Source organism: Bubalus bubalis, chromosome X (genome assembly GCF_019923935.1).
Source record: "Bubalus bubalis isolate 160015118507 breed Murrah chromosome X, NDDB_SH_1, whole genome shotgun sequence".
Classification (NCBI taxonomy): Eukaryota; Metazoa; Chordata; class Mammalia; order Artiodactyla; family Bovidae; genus Bubalus; species Bubalus bubalis.
The window spans coordinates 28,303,490-28,331,070 of record NC_059181.1 but is presented as its reverse complement, the minus strand read 5'-3'; the positions used below and the strand labels follow the sequence as shown (position 1 = coordinate 28,331,070).

The following is a 27,581-nucleotide window of genomic DNA, read 5'->3' as shown; positions in this document are numbered from 1 at the left end:
TTTGTCACCATGATGCTTTGTGACCTTGATAAAGCCACTTAACCTTTCTTTGCCTCAGCTTCCTCATCCATAAAAACAGGAGGAAGATGTACCTTTTGAGAACATAAATTCAGCCTATGGTTGACTGGAAAGTAGTTTAAATATATTGCTACATTAACTCTGTTAAAAATGTCATACTAAGTATAGAAATGCTACTAAAATCATCACATCCTGTAGCAATCACCTCACTCATTTTTTTTTAAGTCAATTTTCTTTTCCTCACTTCCTTACTATTCTTGCTGATTCTTACATTGTATTGAGAAAAAATTTTTCCTGACATAACATTTTCACAATCCACTTTCTTCTCATAACTTTATGATATAGCCCTAGAAATTAAATGGCTTTCAACTTGTCTGATTCATTCAAAATTTTATGATGGAAATATTATTATTTTGTTTTGAATGTTTCTTTTGAAAACTAAAGAAAAATGTTTCAACCAGAAGGAAAAATAAGTACTAACAGATAAAAGGGAATATTACATAATTTAATCTTTACTTCTGGAAAGATTTATATAGGGTGTATTTTGTTCTTAGACCTAAACAAATTCAAAAACATGTACCATAAACTAATAATGTCTGTACTTTTGTTTACATGGGTCACAGTGTATGAAGAGTCAAGTTCATCTAAATCATTTTGGAATTACTTGGTCTTTTACAGACCACCTCTAGATATGTTTTCCCTATATCCATACTCCCACAAATAATCTGGCAGAGGGCTAGGGTTAAGGATATAGTTTGAGTGTGAATTAGAGTTTCGTATAAGGAACCCTAGGATATGAAAATGTATAACAATACAACTTGAATTTTCACATTGTTATTTAGCAATAAATAAAGTACAGAAAATTGTCAAATAATCCATAACATAATTTTGTGAATATCAAAACACATTTTATAATCTTCAAGACATCATCATGTTTAGAAGTAATGAGTATCTGTTATTTATATTCTCTAGAATATTTTTCACCATCTCTTGGTACCTCAAATTTCCTTTGGATTACTACTCCTTTCCTCATCTGAGTCCAATTGGTTGGGGTAAGGCCCATGACCCAAAGCAGCTGAAACAATATCTAATTTGAAAACACATGTACTGTGAATAAACAAATCCACTCCTAGGTAAAAATCCTCCAGAAATTCCTACTTGTATGTACAAGGAAAAATGTGTGTTTGTGTGTGTGCTTGCAAGATGGTTAATGGCAATATTACACACATTAGCAAAAAGTCAAAACAATTAAAATGGTCTGAAAACAAACTGTGAGATATCCACATAATAGAATACTATAGGATAAAAGTAATAAACAAACTGCTGATAAGTGGAATAACATAAATGAATTTTAAAAGCAAATACCGGAGCTGAAAAAGCCAGACACAACAGAATACACAATGTGTGGGTTCAAACTTCTAAGTTTTAAAAACAGGCAAAAATGCTAGTTACATTGCTTAGTTATTGTGTATACACTATCAGTAAGCATAATGTAAAAAAAAAAAAGACAAGAAAGCAAATAACATAAAATTCCTGATGGTATTAACATAATCAGTAGCAGAGAAGGAATTTATATTCAGAACGGTAGGCAGAGAACTTCTGTGATGCCTGTAATGTTCAATTTCTTCACCTAGGTGGGTTCATTTGATAATATGCTACACAACTACATATTTATATTTTATGTACTTTGTTTTGTATTTGACTATTAAGTGAAAAGAAACAAGTGAAGAAATATGGGCTGGGTCATGGATTTCTTGCTGTTTAGTCACTATCATGTCCGACTCTTTTGAAACCCCCTGGAATATAGACCACCAGACTCCTCTGTCCATGGAATTTCTCAGGCAAGAATACTCAAGGTCTCTTGAGGCCTAGGCTAGGAACTGACATGTTGTGAGTTCTGTTGCAATACATTTATCAAAATAAGCCACAAGGCCAGTCCAGATTCAAAGGGAAGAGGAATGGACTCTGCCTGTTTGTGTGTGTGCTAAGTCACTTCAGGCATGTCCAACTCTTTGTGACCCCATAGACTGTAGCATGCCAGGTTCCTCTTTCCATGGAATTTCCTAGGCAAGAATACTAGAGTGGGTAGCCATTTCCTATTCCAGGGATCTTCCCGATCCAGGGATCAAACCTGTATCTCATGTACTGGCAGGCAGATTCTTTACCAGTGGGCAACCAGGGAAGCCCATGGTTGTCTTAGTAGTATTAAAAAAAAAAAAACAAACTGTACCTAAAGAGAGGTAAATAATACATTGATGGGGAAAGAAGAAACAGAAAAGAGGAGTGTAACAGAATGCTACACAGCTTTATATAGGACTTCTTGCATAGAATACTTGAAACAATGATTTCAATCAAAACAGTGATATCTTCTGATAAAAATCTCTTCACACATGTTCAGAAACAGAAGTTGTTCTGGTAGAATAAAGAATCTAGAATAGAAAAAAGTACTTGATAAACTGGAAAACATGTTAAAAATGAACATCAAGCAATCTTAATAGGAAAATTCAGTTCTATATTTGTACCTATAAGTTCAACCATAGGTAAGCACTTAACAATTAATATATGGAATATGATGTCATTTGACTTAAAGCTCACTACAAAGTAATAATATAATGTAGGTAATAAAAAAGGTTGATGTAATATCCCATAGTGTTAGCAAAAGTGGAGCATGGGATCTAGATTGAGGGAGTTACGCCTCCACTATTTGTTATGCTTTTGGGGTGACAAGGTAATCATTTTGCTCAATTGTAAACACAATTTAAAAGCAACTGACTTAACGTGGAATCTGTCCAAGATACTCAATCGATATATTTAAGAATGTACATCTGTTTAGTGACTACTATGGGGCAGACATGCTAGATTTTCACCCCAAGATGGAAATAACACTCCTACTTTTGGTTTCAGCTTCTATGAGTAAATGGTTTAGAAGCCACCATCCCCATAGTTACAAGAACAACCTGAAAACCAAAAGCTTTTCTTAGACCTCTAAGAGAACTGACTGATGTTTCAGGGCAAACCACCACTCCAAAATTTGGAAACACGGGTGAATACAGAGAGTCACAGCTGAGATCTGTTTATTTGGAGAAGACGTTGGAGCGAGAAACTCTGTCAGCAACCAACAGAACCAAACTTAGATATGACACAGATACTGACATTATCCACAGAGAATTTAAAATATTTATGTTTAATATCATAAGTGTTCTAATGGAAAAAAGATAATGTGCAAAAACAGATGGATAATTCAAGCACAGAAATTGAAATTCTCAGCAGGAATCTAAAGGACATGCTAGGAATTAAAACACCTTGACAGAAATGAAGGCTGTCTTTGATGGGCCTATAAGTATATTGGACACAGCCAAAGAAAGACTGAGTTATCCTCAAGACAGAACAATAGAAATTTCATAAACCAAAATGCAAAAAGAACAAAGAATGACAAAAATGAAACAGAACATACAAGAACTGCAGGATAATTTCAAAAGGCAGGAGAAGGAAGAAGTACAGCAATAAGAAAGAAAAAACAGACTAAAAGAAATATCTGCAATAATAATGGCCAAGGGATTTCCAAAATTAATGACAGACACCAAATAAAAAACCCTTGAAGCTCAGAAAACACCAAGTAGGATAAATAACAAAATCACAACATCTAGAAATATTCAAACTGCAGAAAAACCACAAATTTCCAAAAAATCTGGAAAAAGCAGGAAAAATGATATCTATAGAGGAACAAGGGTAAGAATCAGAGTGAAGCTCTTGTCAAAAAACATACAAGAAAGAAGAGAGTGGAGTGAAACATTTAAACTGGTAAAAGCTAAAGGCATTCTTGAACAAACAAAAACAGGGAATTTATCACCACCAGAAATTCACTGCAAGAAATGTCAATATAAGTGATTCGGAAACATGGATCAACATAAAGAAGATAAGAGTGTTAGAGAAGAAGCAAATGAGGGTAAAATAAAATATTTTATTTATCTTATTATTGATCTAAAAGACAACTACTTGTCTAAAGTAGTAATTAATATTTATTGGATGATTCTGTGCTTCCACTGCAGGGGACATGGGTTTGATCCCTGGCTGGGGATCTCACAAACTGTCTGAAAATAAACAAATACAATCTAAAAAAATTTTTAATGTAAAAATTAAAGAAAATAATTTATTGGATGATTACAACATACAGATAAGTGAAATGAATGACAGCAATGTCATAAGGAATGAGAGGGAAGAACTGAGATTGGTTTTTAAAAAGTATTGAAACATCCAGGGCAAACAGCAAATTTTTTAAAAAAGAAGTAAAATTTGTAATAAGAAAGGAGAGGCAAAGTGGAACTATACAACCAGAGAAAGCAGAAGAGAGGAAAACAAAGAATAAGTTCAATCAAATGAAAACATTGACAGACATACTAGTCTAATGATTCAATAATCACTTTTTTAAACTTAAAAAATTATTATTACTAGTTTTTGCTGCGCTGCACAGCTTGTAGGATCTTAGTTTCCTGACCAGGGATAGAATCTGAGCCACTGCAGTGGAAGTACAGAGTCCTAAGCACTGGACCACCAGGGAAGGCCCTCAGAAATTACTATAAGTGGTCTAACTACATCAGTTAAAATATAATGAAAGTAAAAGTGGATAAAAAATTAAGATCTAACTATTTTAAAGAAAAGAAACCCACTTTAAAAAAATTTTTTTTAAGTTAAAAGTGAAGGGATCAAAAGCAAGCTAGGTATATTGATTTCAGACAAAGCTGACTTCAGAACAAGGAAAATATGAATAAAGAGGGATATTACATAATGACAAAGAGATCAATTCTCTAAGAAGACATAATAACCCTAAACACCTAAGCATCTAACAACACCCAAGCATAATAACTCTAAGCACCTAACAACAGGAACATCAAAGTTATGAGGCAAAAACACATGGAATTGAAAGGATAAATGGAAAAACTGACTATTATTTTTGGAGATTTCAACACTTTATTTTCACTAATTGAAATATCCAGCAAGCATAAAATCAGTAAGGATACAGTTGATTTGAGCAATACAATAAGTAAACTTGATTTAATTGACATTTGTAGAATTCTCCATCTAATAACAGCAAAATATACATTTCTCTCAGGCTCTCATAGGACATTCACCATGAAAGATCACATTCTGGGTCATTAAAGACACTTTAGCAATTCTTAAAAAATAGAAATCACACAAAGTATGTACTCAGATTGCCCTGAAAATAAACTAGAAATCAGTAAGAGAAAAGCAGCTGGGAAAATCACCAAATGTCTAGAAATTAACACATTTCTAACACATTGGTTAAAGAATACTTTGCAAGAGAAATTTTAATATACATGTATACCTATGGCTGATTCATATTGAAAGTAAGTGAAAGTGGACTCACTTAGCCATGTCTGACTCTTTGCGACCCCATGGACTGTAGCCTACCAGGCTCCTCTGTCCATGGGATTTTCCAGGCAAGAGCACTGGAGTGGATTGCCATTTCCTTCTCCAGATTCATGTTGAGCTGATTCATTTAATTCTGTAAAGCAATTAACCTTCAATTAAAAAGTAAATCAATTTAAAAATGTTTGAAAATATGAAAACATAACTTACCAAATTTGTAGGACACAGCAAAAGCAATGTTTAGAAGAAATTTATAGAATTAAGTCTACGTCTTAGGGGAAAAAAAGAACTTTAAAATAAAACCCCTAAATCTCTGCTCTGTGAAAGTTATTGTTAAGAAAAATAAAAAAAAAAAGCTACAGGATGGGAGAAAATACTTAGAAAACACAGATCTGATAAAAGAGCTACAAAGAATTCATAAATTCTTTAAGAATACAAAGAATTCAAAAGTATGCAAAGAATTCTTAAACCTGAGCAATGGAAAAGCAAGCATTCCACTTGAAAAGGGAGCTATATATCTGAACAGACATAAGATCAAAGAAGATACACAAAACACTAATAGCATATAAAAAGATGGTCAAAATAATTTATAATTAGGGAATTGGCAATTAAAACACAGTGAGATACCACTACAGAACTATTGGAATGCTAAAATCCAAGCAACAAAATTGGTAGATGGATGGAGAACACTAGAATTCTTCATTCATTGTTGATGGAAAGGCAAAATAGTATACCTACTTTAGAAGACAGTTTGGCAACTTCTCACAAAGCTGAATATAATCTTACCATATACTCTAGAAATTATATCCCTGGGTATTTTTTAAACTAATTTGAAACTCCCATCAACAGAAAAACCTCCACAATAATGTACATAGTAGCTTTATTCATAATGTTCAAAACCTGAAAGTACCCAAGATGCATCATTCAGAACATGAATGGAAAACTATGGTACAGCCACACAATGGAATATTACTCAGTGACAGAAAGAAATGAGCTATCATGAATGAACCCTAAAGACACTATGCTAAGTGAAATAAAACATACACAAAAAGACAAATACTGTATAATTCCACTTATTTGAGGTACCTAAAATGGTCTAATTTATGGTCACAGAAAATAGAGGGGTGGTTTCCAGGGACTAATGGAGTTACTGTTTAAAGGATACAGAGTTTCAGTTTGGAAAGATGACAAAGTTCGAGAGGTTGATGGTGGCAATCATTGCACACAATGTTAATGCACTTTAATGCCAGTGAAATGTATACCTAAAAATGGCTAACATGGTAAATTTTGTTAGTTACATTTTACAACTAAAACAAAAAAGAGTCTTCGAGCCTAATATCAAGAAATATTCTTAACCAGCTGCCCTCATGACTCAGAAACTGGGCTTATATTCTGCTTGAATCACTTTTTTTTTTCTTCTTATGTTTCTATGTGTCTGTGTGCTCAGTTACTCAATTGTGTCTGACTTTTTGCAACTTATGGACTGTAGCCCACCAGGCTCCTCTGTCCATGGGATTCTCCAGGCAAGAATACTGGAATGGATTGCTGTTTCTTGCCTCAGGGGATCGAGACTCAGGGATCGAACCTGTCTCCTGCATAGAAATGCCTGTTAATAAACCCCTGATTGCTTGCACCATAAAGGCTTAACTTTGGGAGCTCATGTGTAAAACTGTGTCCTGAAATAACACACATTTCTTTAACTAAAATAACCTATTCTTAGGAATAAGAATCATTCATTGAGATATGAGGCCATCTACTAACTCAGCTTCTAGATTGTAAAACTTAATGGGGAAGTCTCAAAGATGGGAATAAAGGGGAGCAGAAAGTGCCACCCCAGAATATGCCCCTTTAGAATAAAGATTATTTTGAGCTGTTTTTTTTTTTAGAAACTATAGAAATAAGAGAAGCTCTGAAAACAAAACAAGAGTTATCCTATCATAAGAGGAATTTATACTTATAAAGAAAATCTTCATTTATGTAAGGGTGACTTCTCTATACCAGGAAGAGAAAAATGACTAAATCTTCAGCAACTCTTACCAATGGAGAAGGCATTTAGATTTAGACTCACCCTGGTTTGCTGTGCTTTTCCTGGTAAACCTCCCATAATTGGCCTTTCTCCCCTTTGAATTGAAAAACCTTTCCTTTGTCTTTAGCCAAAGATGATATTTAAGGAGGTGGCTTTGGCCATCTTGGCAAGGTAATAAGTTTCCCAGGTATCTTCCAGGTACATGTACATTTTAATAAACATGTTTGTTTTTCTCTTGTTAACCTGCCTTTTATTATAGGGGGCCTCAGCCAAGAACTCTGAAGAGTAAACAGAGAATTCTTCTTCCTCCCCTACAAACTTTAATGTTTGTAAAATTTTAAAGACATTATTTAGGAGAATGGAAGATCCAAGGATGGAATGCAGAATGGAATAAAACAATCTAACTCTATTATAAGTTCACTGAAGGGGATGGGAGGGAAAGGTGCTGACCTAAGTAACTTGGAAAATGAGTGGAGTCCATAAGACTACAGTGAAAAGAAACTGTATATAGGCAATGCACTTGAAGCTATAAAGTTGCTCCTAACAGGAATACAGGTCAGCCATTTTAATCCCATTACACACCTATATTGTAAGTAAACAAGTAAACAGATAGCAGTTGGTGGTAACCAGATTTCTCACTATTGGACAGGGAGGTTACAGATAAACCAAAAGAAGAGGCTAGAATGATCTCTATGGTAATGAATTAGCGACATATATATGAACTCATATTTAGTTCAATATAGATATGGATGGTTACATATAGAACTATTTCTAGGTATGTTTATGCCTGGGTTAGTATACACCTATGTCCTTGCTCTATCAATTGAGAGGTCTTAAAAGCAACTATACTCCTTTAGCAAAGAGTACTCCCACTGCCCAGATCTTAGTTTCTAGTACCATTCTCCAAGAAAAAGAAAAAGGGCTCTTTGGAAGAAATTGTTGATTGTAGGATTGGGGCATGAAATGCCCAGGATGATCCTGGAGCATCTTGTAGGATTCGAAAATAAAGAAATACTCAAACACACACAAGTGCACAAATGTGTACACACACACACACACACACACACAACTAAAAGAGCTCCAAAGGGCCAAAGTTGGAATGATTTGAGCAACAATGGTGATGGAGGATACAAACCAAAGTATAAAAGAAACATCCATGAGTCCATACTGATATATAAAATGATGGAATAAGTAGATAAATGTCAGAAAATAGATATATGCCTCATGAAGAATTTCAAATAATTGAAGTATATACTCTGACTTCAAAGAGGTAGGTGCATAACTCCTTAAGTGTAGACTACAGATAGCTACTTCCTTCCAAAGGGTACAGTAGTGAAAGCAGAGGAAAAAGAGTAAAGTCTATAGTGGCAAAGTCTGACCAGCAAGTGACTAATGCTACAATGTCAACATCAACATCAATGAATGTCAACATCAACAATGATGCCATGTTGATAGTATGATATACTGTGATTTTACATTTGTGGTCTTCCAGGAATATATAACTCAAATTTAACATACAAAAATCAAGCAAATCACAACTGAAGGACATTTTATAAAATAAGTGCTCATTAAAATGATCAAGATTATAAAAACAAGGAAAGTCAGAAATAGTAACAGCTAAAAAGAACCTAAGGAGACAAAGCAACTAAAAGCGATGTGCTATCCTAAATGGGATGCTGGGACAGAAAAAGGACATTAGGTAAAAATTAAGGAAATCTGAATAAAATATAGACTTAATAATCATACAGAAACATTAATTCATCAATTGTAACAAGTGTGCCATACTTATGTTAGATGTTAATAGGAGGATAAAACTGGGTGTGGGGTGTATGGGATCTCTTCCTGTTTTTTATTTTTATTTTTTGTAAATGTAAAACTATTCTAAAGTAAAACATTTAGGAAAAAAGAGACATTGCCCTTGGCTCTGAAAAACTCATGTTCTTGTGAAAATCGAGGAGTGTCAACAAATAGTTATAGTGCAATGTGGTAAGAGCTGCAATAGTGATTCTAAAAATGCTATGGAGTCATGAAGAACTTTACACCTCAGAACAGAGGGAATGTCTTAGCTGTGCCTCAAAGAAAGAGTAGGGGTCAGCTCTGTGACAACGTGGAAGAAAAGGCTTTCCAGAGGAGCACTCCAGGAGTAAGGGTTCAGAAGGAGGATATCTGGAGGAGAACAGTGAAATAGTGTGGCTGAGGCATAGAGAAGAAGGTGGAGGCTACAGATGATGCTAAAACATATTATATTTAATTTTTCAAAAATGTTTGCTGCTGCTGCTGCTGCTAAGTTGCTTCAGTCGTGTCCGACTCTGTGCGACCCCAAAGACAGCAGCCTGCCAGGCTCCGCCATCCCTGGGATTCTCCAGGCAAGAACACTGGAGTGGGTTGCCATTTCCTTCTCCAATGCATGAAAGTGAAAAGTGAAAGTGAAGTCGCTCAGTCGTGTCCGACTCTGTGCGACCCCAAAGACAGCAGCCTGCCAGGCTCCGCCATCCCTGGGATTCTCCAGGCAAGAACACTGGAGTGGGTTGCCATTTCCTTCTCCAATGCATGAAAGTGAAAAGTGAAAGTGAAGTCTCTCAGTCGTGTCCGACTCTTAGCGACCCCAGGGACTGCAGCCTACCAGGCTCCTCCATCCATGGGATTTTCCAGGCAAGAGTACTGGAGTGGGGTGCCAGTATACCAAAAGTGTCAAGTAGGTTTGTCATTTCTTTCACTGTGATCTGTTTTCCTAAACCACTACTTCAGTTAGTAGACCCATATACTTACAATTAAAAAAAAACTCCCATAAAAGCTTACAATATGACCTGTACAATGCCACTTTACTTATCCCCATGTTTCCTTTTCTCTTTACATATAGGACTCTTTGGTTTTATTTTAAAGAAACATTCTAACACACTTCAAAATACGTGATATCATCTAAGGCAGATCCACCAAAATTAAATGATACCATGCTTTGTGTAAGAATTATATTAACTAAAATATGATCATGATGAACATAAAACCAAGATACAAAATAGTGATTAATTATCATGCAGAGAAATGCTGACCTTTGTTACTATATTGAGAGTTTAACCCGGGTTCTAAGAATTACTTTTCAATTTGGCCACAGGCAAAGTAAATGAGCTATAAAGTGAAAAGTGACAGTTGCTCAGTTTTGTCCAACTCCTTGTAACCCACAAACTGTAGCCCACCAGGCTCTTCTGTCCATGGAATTCTCCAGGCAAGAATACTGGAGTGGGTAGCCATGCCCTTCTTCAGGGGATCTTCCTGACCCAGGGATCGAACCTGAGTCTCCTGCATTGCAGGCAGATTCTTTACCACTGAGCCACCAGGGAATCCTAAATGGGCTATAGAGTAATACTATTTGAAATAATGTCATGGATAAGTATATCCTATCAGTAGACTTCTTATTAAACTCTAAAATGTATTTTAATACATTATTTTGATTCTGGAATATGCAGTTCTAAGATTCAACCAAAATTTCATATACAATTTAATTTTGCTTTATATTGTATTTTCCCAAATCAATTTCACACGTAGATCTACTTAAGTTAGAGGTAATAATAATAATCAGTTGGATGGAAATTTTCATTGAAACTGTAACTAACTTTCTCTTGGATATCAAGAAATAATTATTCCTCCTTTTTCCATAAAGAAAAGGAAATATTTTTGGCAAAATGAATGCACAAAAATATAATAACCCTGGTTAGCATTTAGGAGAAAACAATTCTATTTTTTTTTCTTTTTATTATTATTATTATTATTTTTACTTTACAATATTGTATTGGTTTTGCCATACATCAACATGCATCCGCCTACGTGTTCCCCATCCTGAACCCCCCTCATAATTCTATTATTAATTGTACAAAATAGACTCATTTATATCATTTTACTCTTTGGGACCCAGTTTCCAATCTCTAGGAGACTGTTCCCAGTCTCCTCTTACTAGACAGTGTTTCAGTAACCTAGTGTTTCTAGAAAGAGGAAAGATATGTTTACTGAAGATTAGTTTTACATCCCAAAGAATAAAGACTAGAAAGTCATTCTATTCTCTTTTCAGAATAGGTATTTTTCATCATACTTTTAGATTTCTTTGTCTCAGTACTTAACTCCTTGAAAAGCTACTTCAGTATACATTAAGAGCAAAAAAGAAAAAATAATATATTCAATATTTATTGTAGAGAAAATCCAAGTATAGATAGCTGTATTTTTCACTGTTCCATTAAACAGGGAGGTAAAGTGATAAAAGGGTAAATTTTAATTTTCTATACAAAAGCCTATTAACACAACAAAACTGAAAACCAAGTGAGTGCAAATCATACGTGTGTACATCATAGGTACATACTACACGATTAAATGTGTGGTTACTATTTAAACATAACATGTATTGCTACTGTCAGTTATCTTCTGGGTCTAATATTTCTCAAAGGCATCACCAAAGAGTATATTATTTAACTAAATTTCCTTTCAGTCAGAATACTTACAGCCCTCAAATGAATTTCATGATATCAAATTTTGTTTTTAAATCAAACTAATCAAAATTTCAAGATTTAAAGATTTTTATAAGATGAATGTGACTGCCACAAAATACTTTTCATATACAGGAAGTTTGATGCTGTTAAGAATAATACTGCACAGGAACCTGGAAAGTTAGGTCCATGAATTAAGGTAAATTCAGTTCAGTCAGTTCAGTTCAGTCGCTCAGTCGTGTCCGACTCTTTGAGACCCCATGAATTGCAGCACGCCAGGCCTCCCTGTCCATCACCAACTCCCGGAGTTCACTCAGACTCACGTCCATCGAGTCAGTGATGCCATCCAGCCATGTCATCCTCTGTCGTCCCCTTCTCCTCCTGCCCCCAATCCCTCCCAGCATCAGAGTCTTTTCCAATGAGTCAACTCTTCACATGAGGTGGCCAAAGTACTGGAGCTTCAGCTTTAGCATCATTCCTTCCAAAGAAATCCCAGGGCTGGTAAATTGGATGTGGTCAAACAGGAGATGGCAAGTGTGAACACCAAAATCTTAGGAATCAGTGAACTAAAATGGATGGGAATGGGCAAATTTAATTCAGACAACCATTATATCTACTACTGTGGGCAAGAATCCTTCAGAAGAAATGGAGTAGTAGCCCTCATAGTCAATGAAAGAGTATGAAATGCAGTACTTGTGTGCAATCTCAAAAATGACAGAATGATCTTGATTCATTTCCAAGGCAAACCATTCAATATCAAGTAATCCAAGTCTATGCCCCAACCACTAATGCTGAAGAAGCTGAAGTTGAACAGTTTGAGGAAGAGTATAAGACTTTCTAGAACTAACACCAAAACAAGATGTCTTTTCATCACAGGGGAGTGGAATGCAAAAGTAGGAAGTCAAGAGATAGCTGGAATAACAGCCAAGTTTGGCCTTGGAGTATAAAATGAAGCAGGACAAAGGTTAGCAGGGTTTTGTCAACAGAACACACTGGTCATAGCAAACACCCTCTTCCAAAAACACAAGAGATGACTCTATACATGTATATCACCAGACGGTCAATACTGAAATCAGACTGATTATATTCTTTGGAGCCGAAGAAGAAGCTCTCTACAGTCAGTAGAAACAAGACGTGGAGACAAGTGTGGCTTAGATCATGAACTTCTTATTGCAAAATTCAGGCTTAAACTGAAGAAAGTAGGGAAACCACTATGCTATTCAGGTATGACCTAAATCAAATCCCTTATGATTATATAGTGGAGGTAATTAATAGATTCAAGGGATTAGATCTGGTAGACAGAATGTCTGAAAAACTATGTATGGATGGAGATTCATAACTGTACAGGAGGCAATGACCAAAACTATCCTAAAGGAAAAGAAATGCAAAAAGGCAAAGAGGTTGTCTGAGGAGCCTTTAAAAATAACTGAGAGAAGAAAGAAGTGAAAGGTAAGGGAGAAAGGGAAAGATATACCCCAATGAATTCAGAGTACCAGAGAATAGCAAAGAAAGATAAGAAAACATTCTTAAGTAAACAATGCAAAGAAACAGAGGAAAACAATAGAATGAGAGACTAAAGATCTCTTCAAGAAAATTGGAGATGTCAACGGAATATTTTATGCAAGGATGGACATGATAAAGGACAGAAATGATAAGGACCTATCAGAAGCAGAAGAGATTAAGAAGAGGTGGCAAGAAAACACAGAAGAACTATACAAAAAAGGCCTTAATGACCCAGACAACCATGATGGTGTGTCACTCACCTAGAGCCAGACATCCTGGAATGTGAAGTCAAGTGGGCCTTAGGAAGCATCACTACAAACAAAGCTAGTGGAGGTGATGGAATTCCAGTTGAGCGATTTCAAATCCTAAAAGATGATGCAGTGAAAGTGCTGCATTCAATATGCCAGCACATTTGAAAAACTCAACAGTGGCCACAGGACTGGAAAAGGTCAGTTTTCATTTCAATCCCAAAGATACGCAATACCAAAGAGAGTTTGAACTATTTCACATTTGCGCTCATTTCACATGCTAGCAAAATAATGCTTAAAATCCTCCAAGCTAGGCTTCAGCAGTATGTGAACCAAGAACTTCCAGATGTACAGCTGGGTGCAGAAAAGGCACAGGAACCATACAGCAAAATTGCCAACATCCGTTGGATCACAGAGAAATAAAGGGAGTTCCAGAAAAACATTTACTTCTGCTTCATTGACTATGCCAAAGCCTTTGACTGTGTGGATCACAACAAACTGGAAAATTCTTAAAGAGATGGGAATACTAGACCACCTTACCTGCCTCCTGAGAAACCTGTATGCAGGTCAAGAAGCAACAGTTAGAATCAGACATGGAACAACAGACTGGTTCCAAATTGGGAAAGGAGTAGGTCAAGGCTGTATATCGTCACCCTGCTTATTTAACTTATATGCAGAGTACATCATGAGAAACGCTGGCCTGGATGAATCAAAAGCTGGGATCAAGATTGCTGGGGGAAATACTGACAGCTGCAGATATGCGGACGATTCCACTCTAAACAGCAGAAAGCAAAGAGGAACTAAAGAGTTTCTTGATGAAGATGAAAGAGGAGAGTGAAAAAGTTGGGTTAAAACTCAACATTAAAAAAACTACAACCATGGCATCTGGTCCCATTACTTCAGGGCAAACAGAAGGGGAAAAACTGGAAGCAATGACAGATAGTATTTTCTTGGGCTACAAAATCACTGTGGATGGTGACTGCTGCCATGAAATAAAAAAGACACTTGCTCCTTGGAAAGAAAGCCATGACAAACCCAGACAGCATATTAAAAAGCAGAGATACCATATTTGGCAAAACTAATACAATTATGTAAAGTTTAAAAATAAAATAAAATTAAAAAAAAAAGCAGCAATACCACTTATTAAGAATCTCTCTTAATAAGATAAGAATAATAAATTTTTAACTGACTGAAGCATTGATTTTGATCCCCCCACTTCATCTGTTGGAACCACTTTGAGAGAAGTACACAAGAACATAAAATGAGGGATGAATAAATTATTTAAGAATATATCACTTAAAATGACAAAAATGATGCATATTTATATGTAATTCTGTATCTTGCTAATTGATTTCATACATATTAGCTTATCTCATTCAATTCTTGCAAAAATCCTATGAAATAAACAAGGCAAACTTTATCATCGCCATTTTATACATGAGGAAACTGATATTCTGAAGGTTATGGTGATTAAAATATTCACATGACTAGTGAGTTGTAGGTCTGTGATTACAAACTGTCCTGAATCTTGCTCTCATGCCTTTCTACCTTAGTAACCAGATACAGGAATGAGACCATGCAATGCATCTCACATAATTATTCAAACATTGCACGTGATATTTTGTTATATTCAAGTTCATGAGAACATGTGTCAAGTTCACAGAGTAAAAAAGTAATTTTTCTAATTTGCAAGAAGACAGGAAGATCAAGGTAAATTTCATATATTCCATTTCAACACTCTAGGAAATGTTTCCAAAAATGACACCACTACAAAATATAAGCATAATTTTCTGAAATTGTATACTCATTATTTCAAGCACTTTCAAAAGCTAACATTTCTATAATCCCCTAAGCCTATTTTCTTTAAACCTTTCAAATGCATTTCAGAGCAATATGATTTGAAAACAAGAAGGAATAAATTTCACCTATAGGAATACACTTAGCATTTGGTTAAGTGGTTCTTTCACTGCAAAGATTTGAAAAAATCAATATGAAGCACAAAAGTGAAACTTAAAATGTTAGTTTCATTATTTGCAAGTGAAATACTGAAGACTAGCTTACCTGTAACAGTTAGTTCAGTAGTTCTTCTCACAACAAAGCCTCCATATTTTAACTCACATGTATAATTTCCAATGTCATCTTCTCTGACTTCTCTTATAAGCAGGGTATCTCTTTTGAATACTATACTTGGCCTCCATGTTTTTGTCCTACATTCCTACATGAAGAATATAAAATTTTTATAGTACATACAGTGACTTAAAAATAAAATATTTAAAATGACTAAACTAAAACTTCTAAAGCAATATTTTAAAAATGCTGAAGAGTTGGAATTAATGCTAAAGATTTTCAAACCTTTTCCATATTTCCAGGAAATCAGGTTCTCAATTTGGAAAAAAAGTACTCAAGATTCACTTTATTAATGCATAAGATTAGTGTCTCCAAATCAGATAGTTACATGTTGATGTATTAGATATAATAAAAGGAACATTTATTAAGATTACTTTTGACATCACTTTTAGAAGAAAATATTTTGTTTGATTTTTATGAAATTAACTACCTTGATACTAATAACATAAAACATAAAATGAATTTTTTAGTGGAAAGTAAAAAAAAACTAACTCTATGGAGAAAAATGCTTTAATTCAATATTTTAAATCTTTTAATGCCACATATGGAAATAATTTGATCTTTCCATAGCATACATATTCTGCAATTCATGGAAGAAATGGCCAGCATTTTTATGTAAGATCTTTATAGTTCCATAATACCAATTTTCATTGTTAATACCAAATTTTGGTCTCTGCTTTAAGTTTTGGATTATAATGATGTGGGCTCAGGAGATTTCTGTTTTTGAGAAACACAAGTTCATTTTCTCTAGCCAAATTAAAAATCAACGGAATGAGGATAAAATAGCTTTAAACCTTTTAACATTATCCAGGAGTCATATCTTTTTAAAAATTTATTGGCAAAACAAATTTATACAGATCATTATTTTGAGTATGTATCTCAATGCCTGTGTGTAATTGGGGCACAATTATCTGGCTATTTCAGGGCAAACTACACATTTAATATCTTCATATTAGTTGTATAAATGGTTATGGTTACATGAATTATACACTAAATGCTTGCCATATATGTTCCCTTGACTGTGGACAAATAAGCTGAAGACTTTTTAAAATTCCAGATATACTGCATCTTCACCCATCACTTCACTAGTTATGGTCTATCTAGCTTAAGGTCACAATGACTGAGGAGATGGTGGAAACATAACTAAAGGACCTATATGAGGCTAGTTATTTAAAAAATTGAGTGTAAGACTCTGTGTGGGGAGTATGTGTGTGTGCACGTGTGTGTAGTCTCTAATATTTCAGCAAATTCTGAGCTACTATTTGCAAAAAATGAGAAAAAGTGCATAACTCTAAAGATCAACTTCTTGTGCATGCAAGTGTATACTCAGTCGTGTCTGACTCTTTGCAACCCCATGGACTGTAGCCTGCTAGGCTCTTCTGCCCATGGAATTTTCCAGGCAAGACTACTGGAGTGGATTGCCATTTCCTGCTCCAGGATGAACGTCTTAGCAAACAACAAAGAAATTGAGTATCTAGGAGTTGAATGTACACATGAAAAATATTTGTAATTGAAGACCCTGGGTCAAACTCTCCTAATATCCCTTCTTTTTTGAGGAAATAATCAGGGCTTGCTTAGAATTTCCCAACGGAAAGCAAGCAAACTTCAGAAAATCAGGAATAGAAATATTCATACAATTAAGACACATAAAATACAAAGCTCATATGCACAGGAACAGAAATAATGGGGCTAATTTTAAGGTTATTTAACATTGTCCAAGACAGAAATCCAGGGAAAAGTAAAAAACTATTTCAACAGTTCCCTTGATGTTCTGAATCCTCCATTGTTTATAATCAAGAATGAAAGTAAGTCATTCGGAGAAGGGCATTGCTGATATTGGAAAATCCTTTAAAGATTACTAAAGATGTATCAGTTTTCATTCCAATCCCAAAGAAAGGCAATGCCAAAGAATGCTCAAACTACCACACAATTGCACTCATCTCACATGCTAGTAAAGTAATGCTCAAAATTCTCCAAGTCAGGCTTCAGCAATACGTGAACTGTGAACTTCCAGATGTTCAAGCTGGTTTTAGAAAAGGCAGAGGAACAAGAGATCAAATTGCCAACATTCAATAGTTGCCAACATCCAACATGTTGGATCATCAAAAAAGCAACAGAGTTCCAGAAAAACATCTATTCCTGCTTTATTGACTATGCCAAAGCCTTTGACTGTGTGGATCACAATAAACTGTGGAAAATTCTGAAAGAGATGGGAATACCAGACCACCTGACCTGCCTCTTGAGAAACCTGTATGCAGGTCAGGAAGCAACAGTTAGAACTGGACATGGAACAACAGACTTGTTCCAAATAGGAAAAGGAGTTCGTCAAGGCTGTATATTGTCACCCTGATTATTTAACTTATATGCAGAGTACATCATGAGAAACACTGGGCTGGAAGAAGTACAAGCTGGAATCAAGATTGCCGGGAGAAATATCAATAACCTCAGATATGCAGATGACACCACCCTTATGGCAGAAAGTGAAGAGGAACTAAAAAGCCTCTTGATGAAAGTGAAAGAGGAGAGTGGAAAAGTTGGTTTAAAGCTCAACATTCAGAAAACTAAGATCATGGCATCCGGTCCCATCACTTCATGGCAAATAGATGAGGAAACAGTGGAAACAGTGGGCTGACTTTATTTTGGGGGGCTCCAAAAATCACTGCAGATGGAGATTGCAGCCATGAAATTGGAAGAAAAGTTATGACTAACCCAGATAGCATATTAAAAAGCAGAGACATTACTTTGTCAACAAAGGTCTGTCTAGTCAAGGCTATGGTTTTTCCAATAGTCATGTATGGATGTGAGAGTTGGACTATAAAGAAAGCTGAGCGCCAAAGAATTGATGCTTTTGATCTGTGGTGTTGGAGAAGACTCTTGAGAGTCCCTTGAACTGCAAGGAGATCCAACCAGTCCATCCTAAAGGAGATCAGTCCTGGGTGTTCATTGGAAGGACTGATGTTGAAGCTGAAACTCCAATACTTGGGCCACCTGATGAGAAGAGCTGACTCATTTGAAAAGACCCTGGTGCTGGGAAAGATTGAGGGCAGGAGAAGGGGACGACAGAGGATGAGAAGGTTGGATGGCATCACCGACTCAATGGACATGAGTTTGGGTAAGCTCCGGGAGTTGGTGATGGACAGGGAGGCCTGGCGTGCTGCGGTTCATGGGGCTGCAAAAAAGTCAGACACGACTGAGCGACTGAACTGAACGGAACTGAAAGATGTATTTCCTGTTTCATTTCTAACAAGTTTGAAATTCAAAAGCTATCAGTCCTGAGGACTCACATTCTGTATACTGATATTTGTGAATCTAGTTAGTAAAAGATCCAGCTTCCTACATTCCTATTTCTAGTTAGTTGGACAAAACAAAGTTTATACTAGGAATCTTTAAACCATGGATAAAATATTCCAGACAAATGTTCACAGCCTGTATACTGTATTTTCTTGAGTATGTTCAATAACAAAACTATCTTTTATGATATAAATTAGTTAAAGAATATGTTCAAATCCTGAAGTTCACTCAATGATGTGACAGGAAGAACAGTGTCTGCTTATTCTGTTTAAGGCTAAATTTTCTTTGGGTTTTTGGAAAAAAAAAGTTAATCTAACACTATTTTTATAATGTTATACATTTTCATCAGGTTTTCAAAAATATGTATACTTTTATATGAAAAGGATTAGAATATGCACAAAGGTACTTCCATTAAACAGGATATTTCAATAAACTGGTATACAATTTTATCACAGAAGCAAGTCAATCCTTTCTCTGCTGTTTGGGGATATTTTAGACTGCTTATATGAGTGCTTTAAAATGAATGTTTGACATATTTCAGTTCTTGAAATTATCAACACAGATTATAATAGAATTGAAATGATTATCAGCATAAATTATATCTAAACATTCACAAAATAGCTTACTACAGTGGACTACCATATAAATATTGACTAGGATTTTCAAAGTCACTGGTTTAAAAACTTACAATGACCAGCACAACTTGCTGTAGTATTTTATAAAGGCAGAACTGAACTACAGAACACCCATTAGTTTTTTTTTTTTTATCCAACTTACCCTATAAGATACACATGAATCTATTTATGAGCAATGAAATCATTCATAGTCCATACCTTATACCACAGGATTTCAGGTTCTCTGCTTGGTAGCAAAAAGTCTTCTATGTCACGGCAGGCAATTTCCTTGCTTTTGCTAAGTTCAGCTTTATCAAAGTACTTCATCTTGGAATTGTAGCAGAGTCCAGTGTCATTTTCGCCTACTGTCAGTGAGATGGATACTTTCATACAGTAAGTGGAGTTTCTGTAACAAAGCAGAAAAAATATGGTGGCCTGGTGTGAACAAATAGCAACCAATGCCAAGGGAGTGCATTTACTTCAGTCAAAAAGGGAAAGAAGGATAAAAACTCTATTGATTAATTAATGTATGGTATCATGGCTTATTCCACAGGGCTCTTATCTGTCAGATAAACAATGCTTGGTTCTGTTAAACCACTTATATATTTTTCATATGCTGGGAAGAAAGTTTTATAATATATACAGGTTTGGTTTGAAAAAATGTTCAATAGAGATTTTTGTTATCTAGAAAAATAAAAGTAATAAAAATATTTAGGTCAAGAAAGAAATCAAGTTTGGGTATAATTATGCTAAAATCAGTAAACTCATACTCAGCCATAAATACAAATGAAATAATGCCATTTGCAGCGACATGGATGAACCTAGAGATTGTCCTACTGGGTAAAGTAAGTCAGAAAAAGAAAGAGAAATACCATATGGTATCGCTTATATGTGTAATATAAAAAAAAATAGTAAAAATTAACTTATTTACAAAACAGAAATAGAGTCACAGCTATAGAAAACAAGCTTATGGTTACCAAAGAGGGATAAATTGGGAGACTGCGATTAACATATATTCACACTATTATGTATAAAATAGATAACTAATAAGGACTTACCATATAGCACAAGGAACTCTACTCAATACTCTGTACTGACTTTATGAGAAAAGGATCTAAAAAAGAGTGGATATATGTATATGTATAACTGATTCACTTTGTTGTATAGCAGGAACTAACACAACACTGTAAATCAACTATATTCCAATAAAAATTGTTGTTATTCACTCAGTCGTGTCCAACTCTTTTGAGACCCTATGGACTGTAGGCCACCAGGCTCCTCTGTCCATGGGATTTTCCAGACAAGAATACTGGAGTGGGCTGCCATTTCCTTCTCCAAGGGATCTTCCCCACCCAGGGCTAGAATCCAAGTCTCCTGCTTTGCAGTTGGGTTCTTTACTGCTGAGCCACCAGGGAGTCAGGCATTCATTGGTCATTAGGGAAATAATTTACACTGCATGAGATATAGTTGCATACCCTCATGATAAAAAGAAACTAACACATACTGTTTGTAACTTTGTTTTTACTCATCTATCACCCTAAGTTTTTCAGAAAAAAATGTTTTAAAGACATACACTTTATATTTTATCATAATCACACTTTTTCCTGCTTTATCTACAAGGAACTTTATACTTTCATTTTGTTAGGTAGTTAGAATAGGAAAAAGGAGTCCAGAATGGTGGTGGCTAAAAGATAAGGAAGGGAAAAGCCCATGAAAATAGAACAAAGGAAGCTCTGAGAACCTGAGTGAGGACCTCAGGTAGAACAAACAGCAGTCCTGGCTAGCCCAATTTACATAGGGCAGGCCCAGGGGGAGGAGAAAAAACATATAAAAAGAGGAGCCAAAATTGGGCCAGGGGCCTCTCTTCTCTTCATGTCTTTTGGGTCGGCATGCCTTGAAGGCATGCATGCCTTGAGGATGTATTTTCCTAAATAAAAATTAATTAAAATAAAATAAGATTGGTAAACTGAACAAAGAAATAAGAAAATGTAACTGGTCTATTAATCATAATGGAAGGACAGGAATAAGGCTGCTCAAGTCATAAAGTACTTACTGGTTGTCTGCTAAGAGGAGACATTTTCAATAACTATGGGCAGTAAACAGTCTTGGATAAAAGTATTGCTCTGTTACAATCTGTCTTTACAGACTCATACCCACTTGGACTGCAGTCCAGGTTGTGAGACGGGAGAAACATACTGATATATTACGTAAGAACAACACCATCCTGATAGACAAATTCTACAGAATCAATTGATTAAATCAGCACATCAATTTATTCTTTGCTGGATCCGAGATTAGGTTTATAATGGAATGCATTAAAATAGAAATTGTGTTCAGAGATCTCTTTGAAAAAGTCGGACCAAAGGAAGTTTTCTTGTAAATTGCACCATTTCTGTTTGCTAATTTAGCTTCTGGACAGTCAATGAACACTAATAATGTGTCAGTCATTGTGCCAGGCAGTGAGAATAAAGAGAAGAATTAGACATCAGACTTAAGGTTTTCTTAAGAGAACTCTTTTGGTAAGTGCTTGATGGCATATATATGGCCATCAAAGTCCTGGACTTGAATCTTACTGTTAAATTTACAACTTGAGGCAACTCACCAAACACCTCTGAAACTCTCAAGTGGTGTGCAGAGACAACATTTTTCCAAGTATTGAATGTGATACTAAATTAAAACCTGTTTGGCCTGTCCTAGGTGTTCAATCAGGAGAAGGCAATGGCTACCCACTCCAGTATTCTTGCTTGGAGAATTCCATGGACAGAGGTACCTGGCGGAAGTCCATGGGGTCACAAAGAGTTGGGCATGACTGATTAACATACATACAGGTGTTCAGTGATGTTGATTCCTCTCTGCTTTGCATTGACGTACATGGACCACAGCCCCCAAGTCCTCCCCCTTATTCAGTCAAGATGCTTTGTTGTTTAAGCAGCAACTTGATTTAGATTCCTGCTTTTTTTTCTTCTCATGCTAATATGACACACTGAGAATGACCAGAAGATAGCCAGATTTGCTGCGGTATAATAGAGAACATACTTGGTATTTTTCCTGGCATAGATCTTCTAAAACTCTTAAATTTCTTGAGTGATTTTTCCTGAGTATTATTTATAAGGGGTCCCTTTTGATCACATTTGGGTTTGTGTTAAGAGCTGACTTTGAGTGGAGCAAGATAGACCAAGAGATCAGAGTTAGGCCTTTCAGCCCCACCCACTGACAGGAAGGGGACAGGCATTGGAGACTGAGCTCTTTAAAAACTCTTAAAGCAAAAGGTTTGATGAGCTTCAGCTTCAGTGAACACAAGGCAGTGCTGGGTTGGTGGCAGGCCTGGAGAGCTTGTGCAAGCTCTGTGCCTCTTCCCTCATCCCTTGTCCTACACACCTCTTTCATCTGGCTGTTCATTTGTATCCTTTGAAATACACTTTGCAATAAATCAGCAATAGCAATAAACTGACTTTGAGTTCTATGACCCATTCTAGCAAATGACAGAATCTGAGTGCGTTCTGCAAACCTCTGATTGACAGCTGGTCAGTCAGAAGTGTAGGTAATTTGTGGACTTGCAACTGGCCTCTCCCAGGACTGAGCCCTTAACCTGTGAGACCTGACACTAAGTCCAGGAAGATAGTGCCAGAACTGAACTGAATGGTAAAAAGACATCCAGCTGGTTGAAGAATGATGTCATGTGGGAAAAACCCCACGCATCTGGTGTGAGAAGTTTGAGAGTAAAGGAGCAAAACAGAGCTTACCATTACTGTTAGTTATTCAGCTTTATATCAGGTAGCAGAGAAAACTTCCACAAAAAATTAGAATTTAGATTTCTCTAGCTTCATGTAATATGTAGTCTACAAGTATATCTACAATACTTAATACGTGAAACCATTAGCTATTAAACAGTCAATCAGTAGCCTGAAAAACATCCTCAGAGAAGGTGCTCAGGGATTTTTCTAGAATGATGATACATATTCCCTGCCCCAATCCCTCACAACCTAGAAGTGATACACAAGTAAACAGCTGAAATTCAATGTGATAAATACTACAAAGGTGGCAGGTACCACCTCAGGAGTGCCAAAGAAAGAAAGAAGAAGACTTGATAAACTGTTCTTAAAGTATGAATAACTTTAAAGTATTAGTAATTTTAAGAAAGGCTATTTCAAGGAATATTAGGCACAAAGGCTTGAAGGCATGGAACAACTTGGCATGTTTGAAGAAATGCAAATAATTTGGTGTGACTGAATTATAAGGTAGTGATAAAGAACAGCAGGGACTGGAACTGGAGAGGTGTGCAGAAGCCAGGTTGAAAGTCCTGTAAAGTCACCATAAAGACTTTGGACTTTATGCTGGGAAATGGTGACATTTGGATTTTGGAAAGATTTTTCTGATTGTAGTGAAAAAAATGAATTGAACTGGATTGGAAGGAGGACTAAGTACAGTGACACAAATTAGGAAGCAATTGTATTTACTCAGGAAAAAAAAATGGCAACTCCAACAAAGGCAATGTCCATTGAGGTAAAAAGGAGGGATCATGTTTAAAATATATTTAAGATATAGAGTCAATGTGATAGTGAAGGAGCAAGGGAAAGAGAGACATATAAGATGATAAAGAAGTTTTCTCAGATGAGTATATGAAAGGTAGCATCAATCTTTCAACATGGAAGATATTGAAAAAGAAAAAGCTTTGAGAGCAAAGAAAGTGTGTTAAATTTTAGCTTGAGCTTCACACCCAAGAGGGAAAAAAATCCTCTTTGGGTCTGCCAGCAATAATGCTCATGCATTATTTATTAATTTCACTCCAGTACAGACTAAAGCATGCTCTTCTCAGGCTCCTTTTAAGATAATTCTTTTTAAGAAAAAATAATTTACTAAATTATTAACTATTTTAGGATGCATTCAACTGTCTTAAAACATTTGAGGCTTAGAAACATACTGATATTTGTAGAACATGGTAGAATTCTTAAAGAACAGACTTTTCTAAGAAGTAAATCAGTGAATTCTAATTTTGAACCTTCCACATTAATCTTTTAAATTCAAGAGTCTTAGGTCTTCTTTCTCCTCAGATTTACTTTGTTGTCGGTTTTCCCACATCTCCTTGTATCAAATACAAGGCCGTTGGGTCAACAGTAAGATCACTAAAGCCCAACTGCAGAGGTTCAGATTCCAGCCCAATCACTCATTACTTTTGAAAATAGGGAAAGTTACTTCACTTTAGGCTTCCATTTCATCATTTATACAAGGAGAAAATAATACAAAAGACCTTATAGGCTGCTGTGAGAATCAAGCATGTTAAAACATGGTCTTGTTATAAAGCCAGTGTGGGCCTCAGTCGTTCAGTCATGTCTGACTCTTTGAGACCCCATGGGCTACAGCCCGCCAGGCTCCTCTGTCCATGGGATTTCCCAGGCAAGGTACTGGAGTGGGCAGCCATTTCCTTCTCCAGGGGATCTTCCTGACCCAGGAATGGGACCTGGGTCTCCTGCATTGCAGGCCGATTCTTTATGGTCTGAGCCACCAGGGAAGCCTTAAAATACAGTTTCAGTCTTTTAATGAGTATTAGAGCTTATTATCAGTACTGGATTCCCTTTTCCTACTTCCTTTATATTTCTATTTTGCAGTAGGGCTAAACAGTGTTTGTTTAGAAGGTAGGTTGGATAGACAGCATCACCATGATGATGCCTTCAGTTCCTTGGTGTTTAATTAGTGTGAAGCATAAGAATACAGATAAGTCCTTATGTTGTCTTCTGGGATATGTGGTTGGGCTAGACAAGAATGAGGAAAGTTCATAAAAAATAAAACTCTTCACCTCAGTCACCCTGTCTTGCTCTCTTATAAATGAAACTGAACCCTAATTTTCAGAATGTGGCTCCAGATGAACAAACTTAGATATTCTTATTTTCCTGTCTTTTATTCCCTAGGTTTGTGAGGTGATTGTTGATTTACTACTGTCTGGTAATGTCTGAAATTCCAGACTCCCCAGGATAGCACTATTTTCAAATTACTTACGATGTTTTAATACTTGTTTACTGTTTCTGTTCATCAGGAGGTGGTTTTAAAAGCTAAAAATAAAGCAGCATCCAGTGAATGCTACAGTCCTATTTACTGAGAAGAGCTAACAGGAAGCAAGCAACTTGTGACACATTAATAAACATATGACCCCCTGAGGGGAATGACACACTCTCAAAGTAAAGAGTCCCATCCGTCATCATTAAATTTGCAGTATCACTGCTATGGCACTGTGGGTCACTGTACTCAGGGAATACGGTGGAAGGGGGTAAATGGGAAAAGAGTGCTCAGCCAGGATTTACAGTAAAAATCATGAGCGCATATCGACTCAGCTTCTATTGTTTTATCAGATGAGCTGCAATGCAGGCAAAAATTAATTCATGACTGCTGGTTCCAATGTTTGACAAATGGGTAGAGAGACAGGATATTACATGTATGTGGACAAAATGGTTGTTCATAATTGAGAGTTAATACTCATCATTTCCAGTGAAGAAATATTCATGTGAAATGTTTTTAAAACCTACTTTGTTCTAGCAAGGGCAACCCTGCAGGATACACAAGTGCACAAAACGTACTGTACAAACAACACAGATAGAGTTATTTCTTTCAACCTCCTGAGGTTACAGCAAAGGGACCCAAAACTTCAAGTAAGCCAATGATTCGTCCAAGTTCTACTAACTGGTGGCAGAAATGGGATTGGAACTCATATCTCCTAGCTTCTAATTCATTGGTCTCTTCTGTACACTACTGAAGATAAGTAGTGCTGGGTTAGTGCACATAAACTATATATACACTGTTTAAAACAAAAGAAAACTACCTACTTTTAGCCCCGATTTTATATTATTTTACATTCTAGAATAGATGCCTATGGGAGAAAGGCAGAAGGTGCTTTAACTTGAGTTTCTTTGAAAAGTTAGGTCCTTAAAACTCTCAAACATCTAAAAAGGAATAAAAGGGGTGCAAGCAGCAGGAATTAAATAAATATCATGGTTTCATCAACTCTTTCTACTATACACTTTCTACATGTATATACATACTTGTAAAAGGAACAGCTTTGGATAGGACTGACTTAGGGTCGCGTTTATAAGGGAAAAAGAAAGCTAGCCTAAATACACAGCAAGTACTAGGGATTAACAAACATTTCTGGACATAATCAAGAAGTAAATCTATGACACAGAAAATAGAATTAAAATACTTTCTGTAAGTACAGTCACTGGAAGTCAGTACAGTGTACTAAAGTTCTCCACAGGCTCCTTAGCAGTGTGCTACTTTGAAACAGCAAGAGTCTGAATTGGCGTGCAAGGAAGAGACCAGAGATTTTTAAATTTATCTTTCAAAGGATGACAGTATTACACAGCTACAGATCGAGGTGTGAAAATCTGGGTAGTGCAGGCAGGAGGTAAGAAAGAAAAACATATGTGGGAAGAGAAATTTTGTATATTACCTGATTAGCTATAGAGTATAATAAAAGTCATGTTATTCCATACCTAATAGTAGCACAGATTCAATTATTCTATAATCACACCCCCTATGCATGATAATGCATGGTATTCAGTGTCTCTCTCCACTCCAACAGAAATACCAGCAACATGATTGTTAAATATGTCCTCTATGGAGGCGCCACTGAACACTTGACCTGTATATTATGTTAATTTCCTGGTCCCTAGGGGAAATAATAATATTTCCATAATGTTTGGAAATCTCTTCCTACTTTATGAAGTGCTGAAAGAGATGGGGATTTGATTGATATTTTTTAAGGATTAAGTTGTTTTAGGCTTCTATGTTTTATATGGTTTAACATTCTTCTTTTTCAAGTCATAATCTTTAGTACATATTTTTTTTTTTTTTTTTGGTAAAAACAAAAGCGGAGAGTATTTTTGAAGCACTACAAACGTTTGGG

The 27,581-nt window shown here is 35.9% G+C and overlaps 1 protein-coding gene across 1 annotated transcript in view; it reads right to left on the bottom strand.

The window, feature by feature from the left end:
* IL1RAPL1 (interleukin 1 receptor accessory protein like 1) overlaps positions 1-27,581 on the bottom strand; it is a 700,437-nt gene that overhangs the window by 572,202 nt on the left and 100,654 nt on the right. Inside the window, exons 3-4 of the mRNA XM_044937333.2 lie at positions 19,907-20,093; positions 15,717-15,870 (exon numbers count right to left, since the gene is read on the bottom strand). Coding sequence (XP_044793268.2) covers positions 15,717-15,870; positions 19,907-20,093 — 341 coding nt within the window. The remainder of the gene's footprint in view (positions 1-15,716; positions 15,871-19,906; positions 20,094-27,581) is intronic.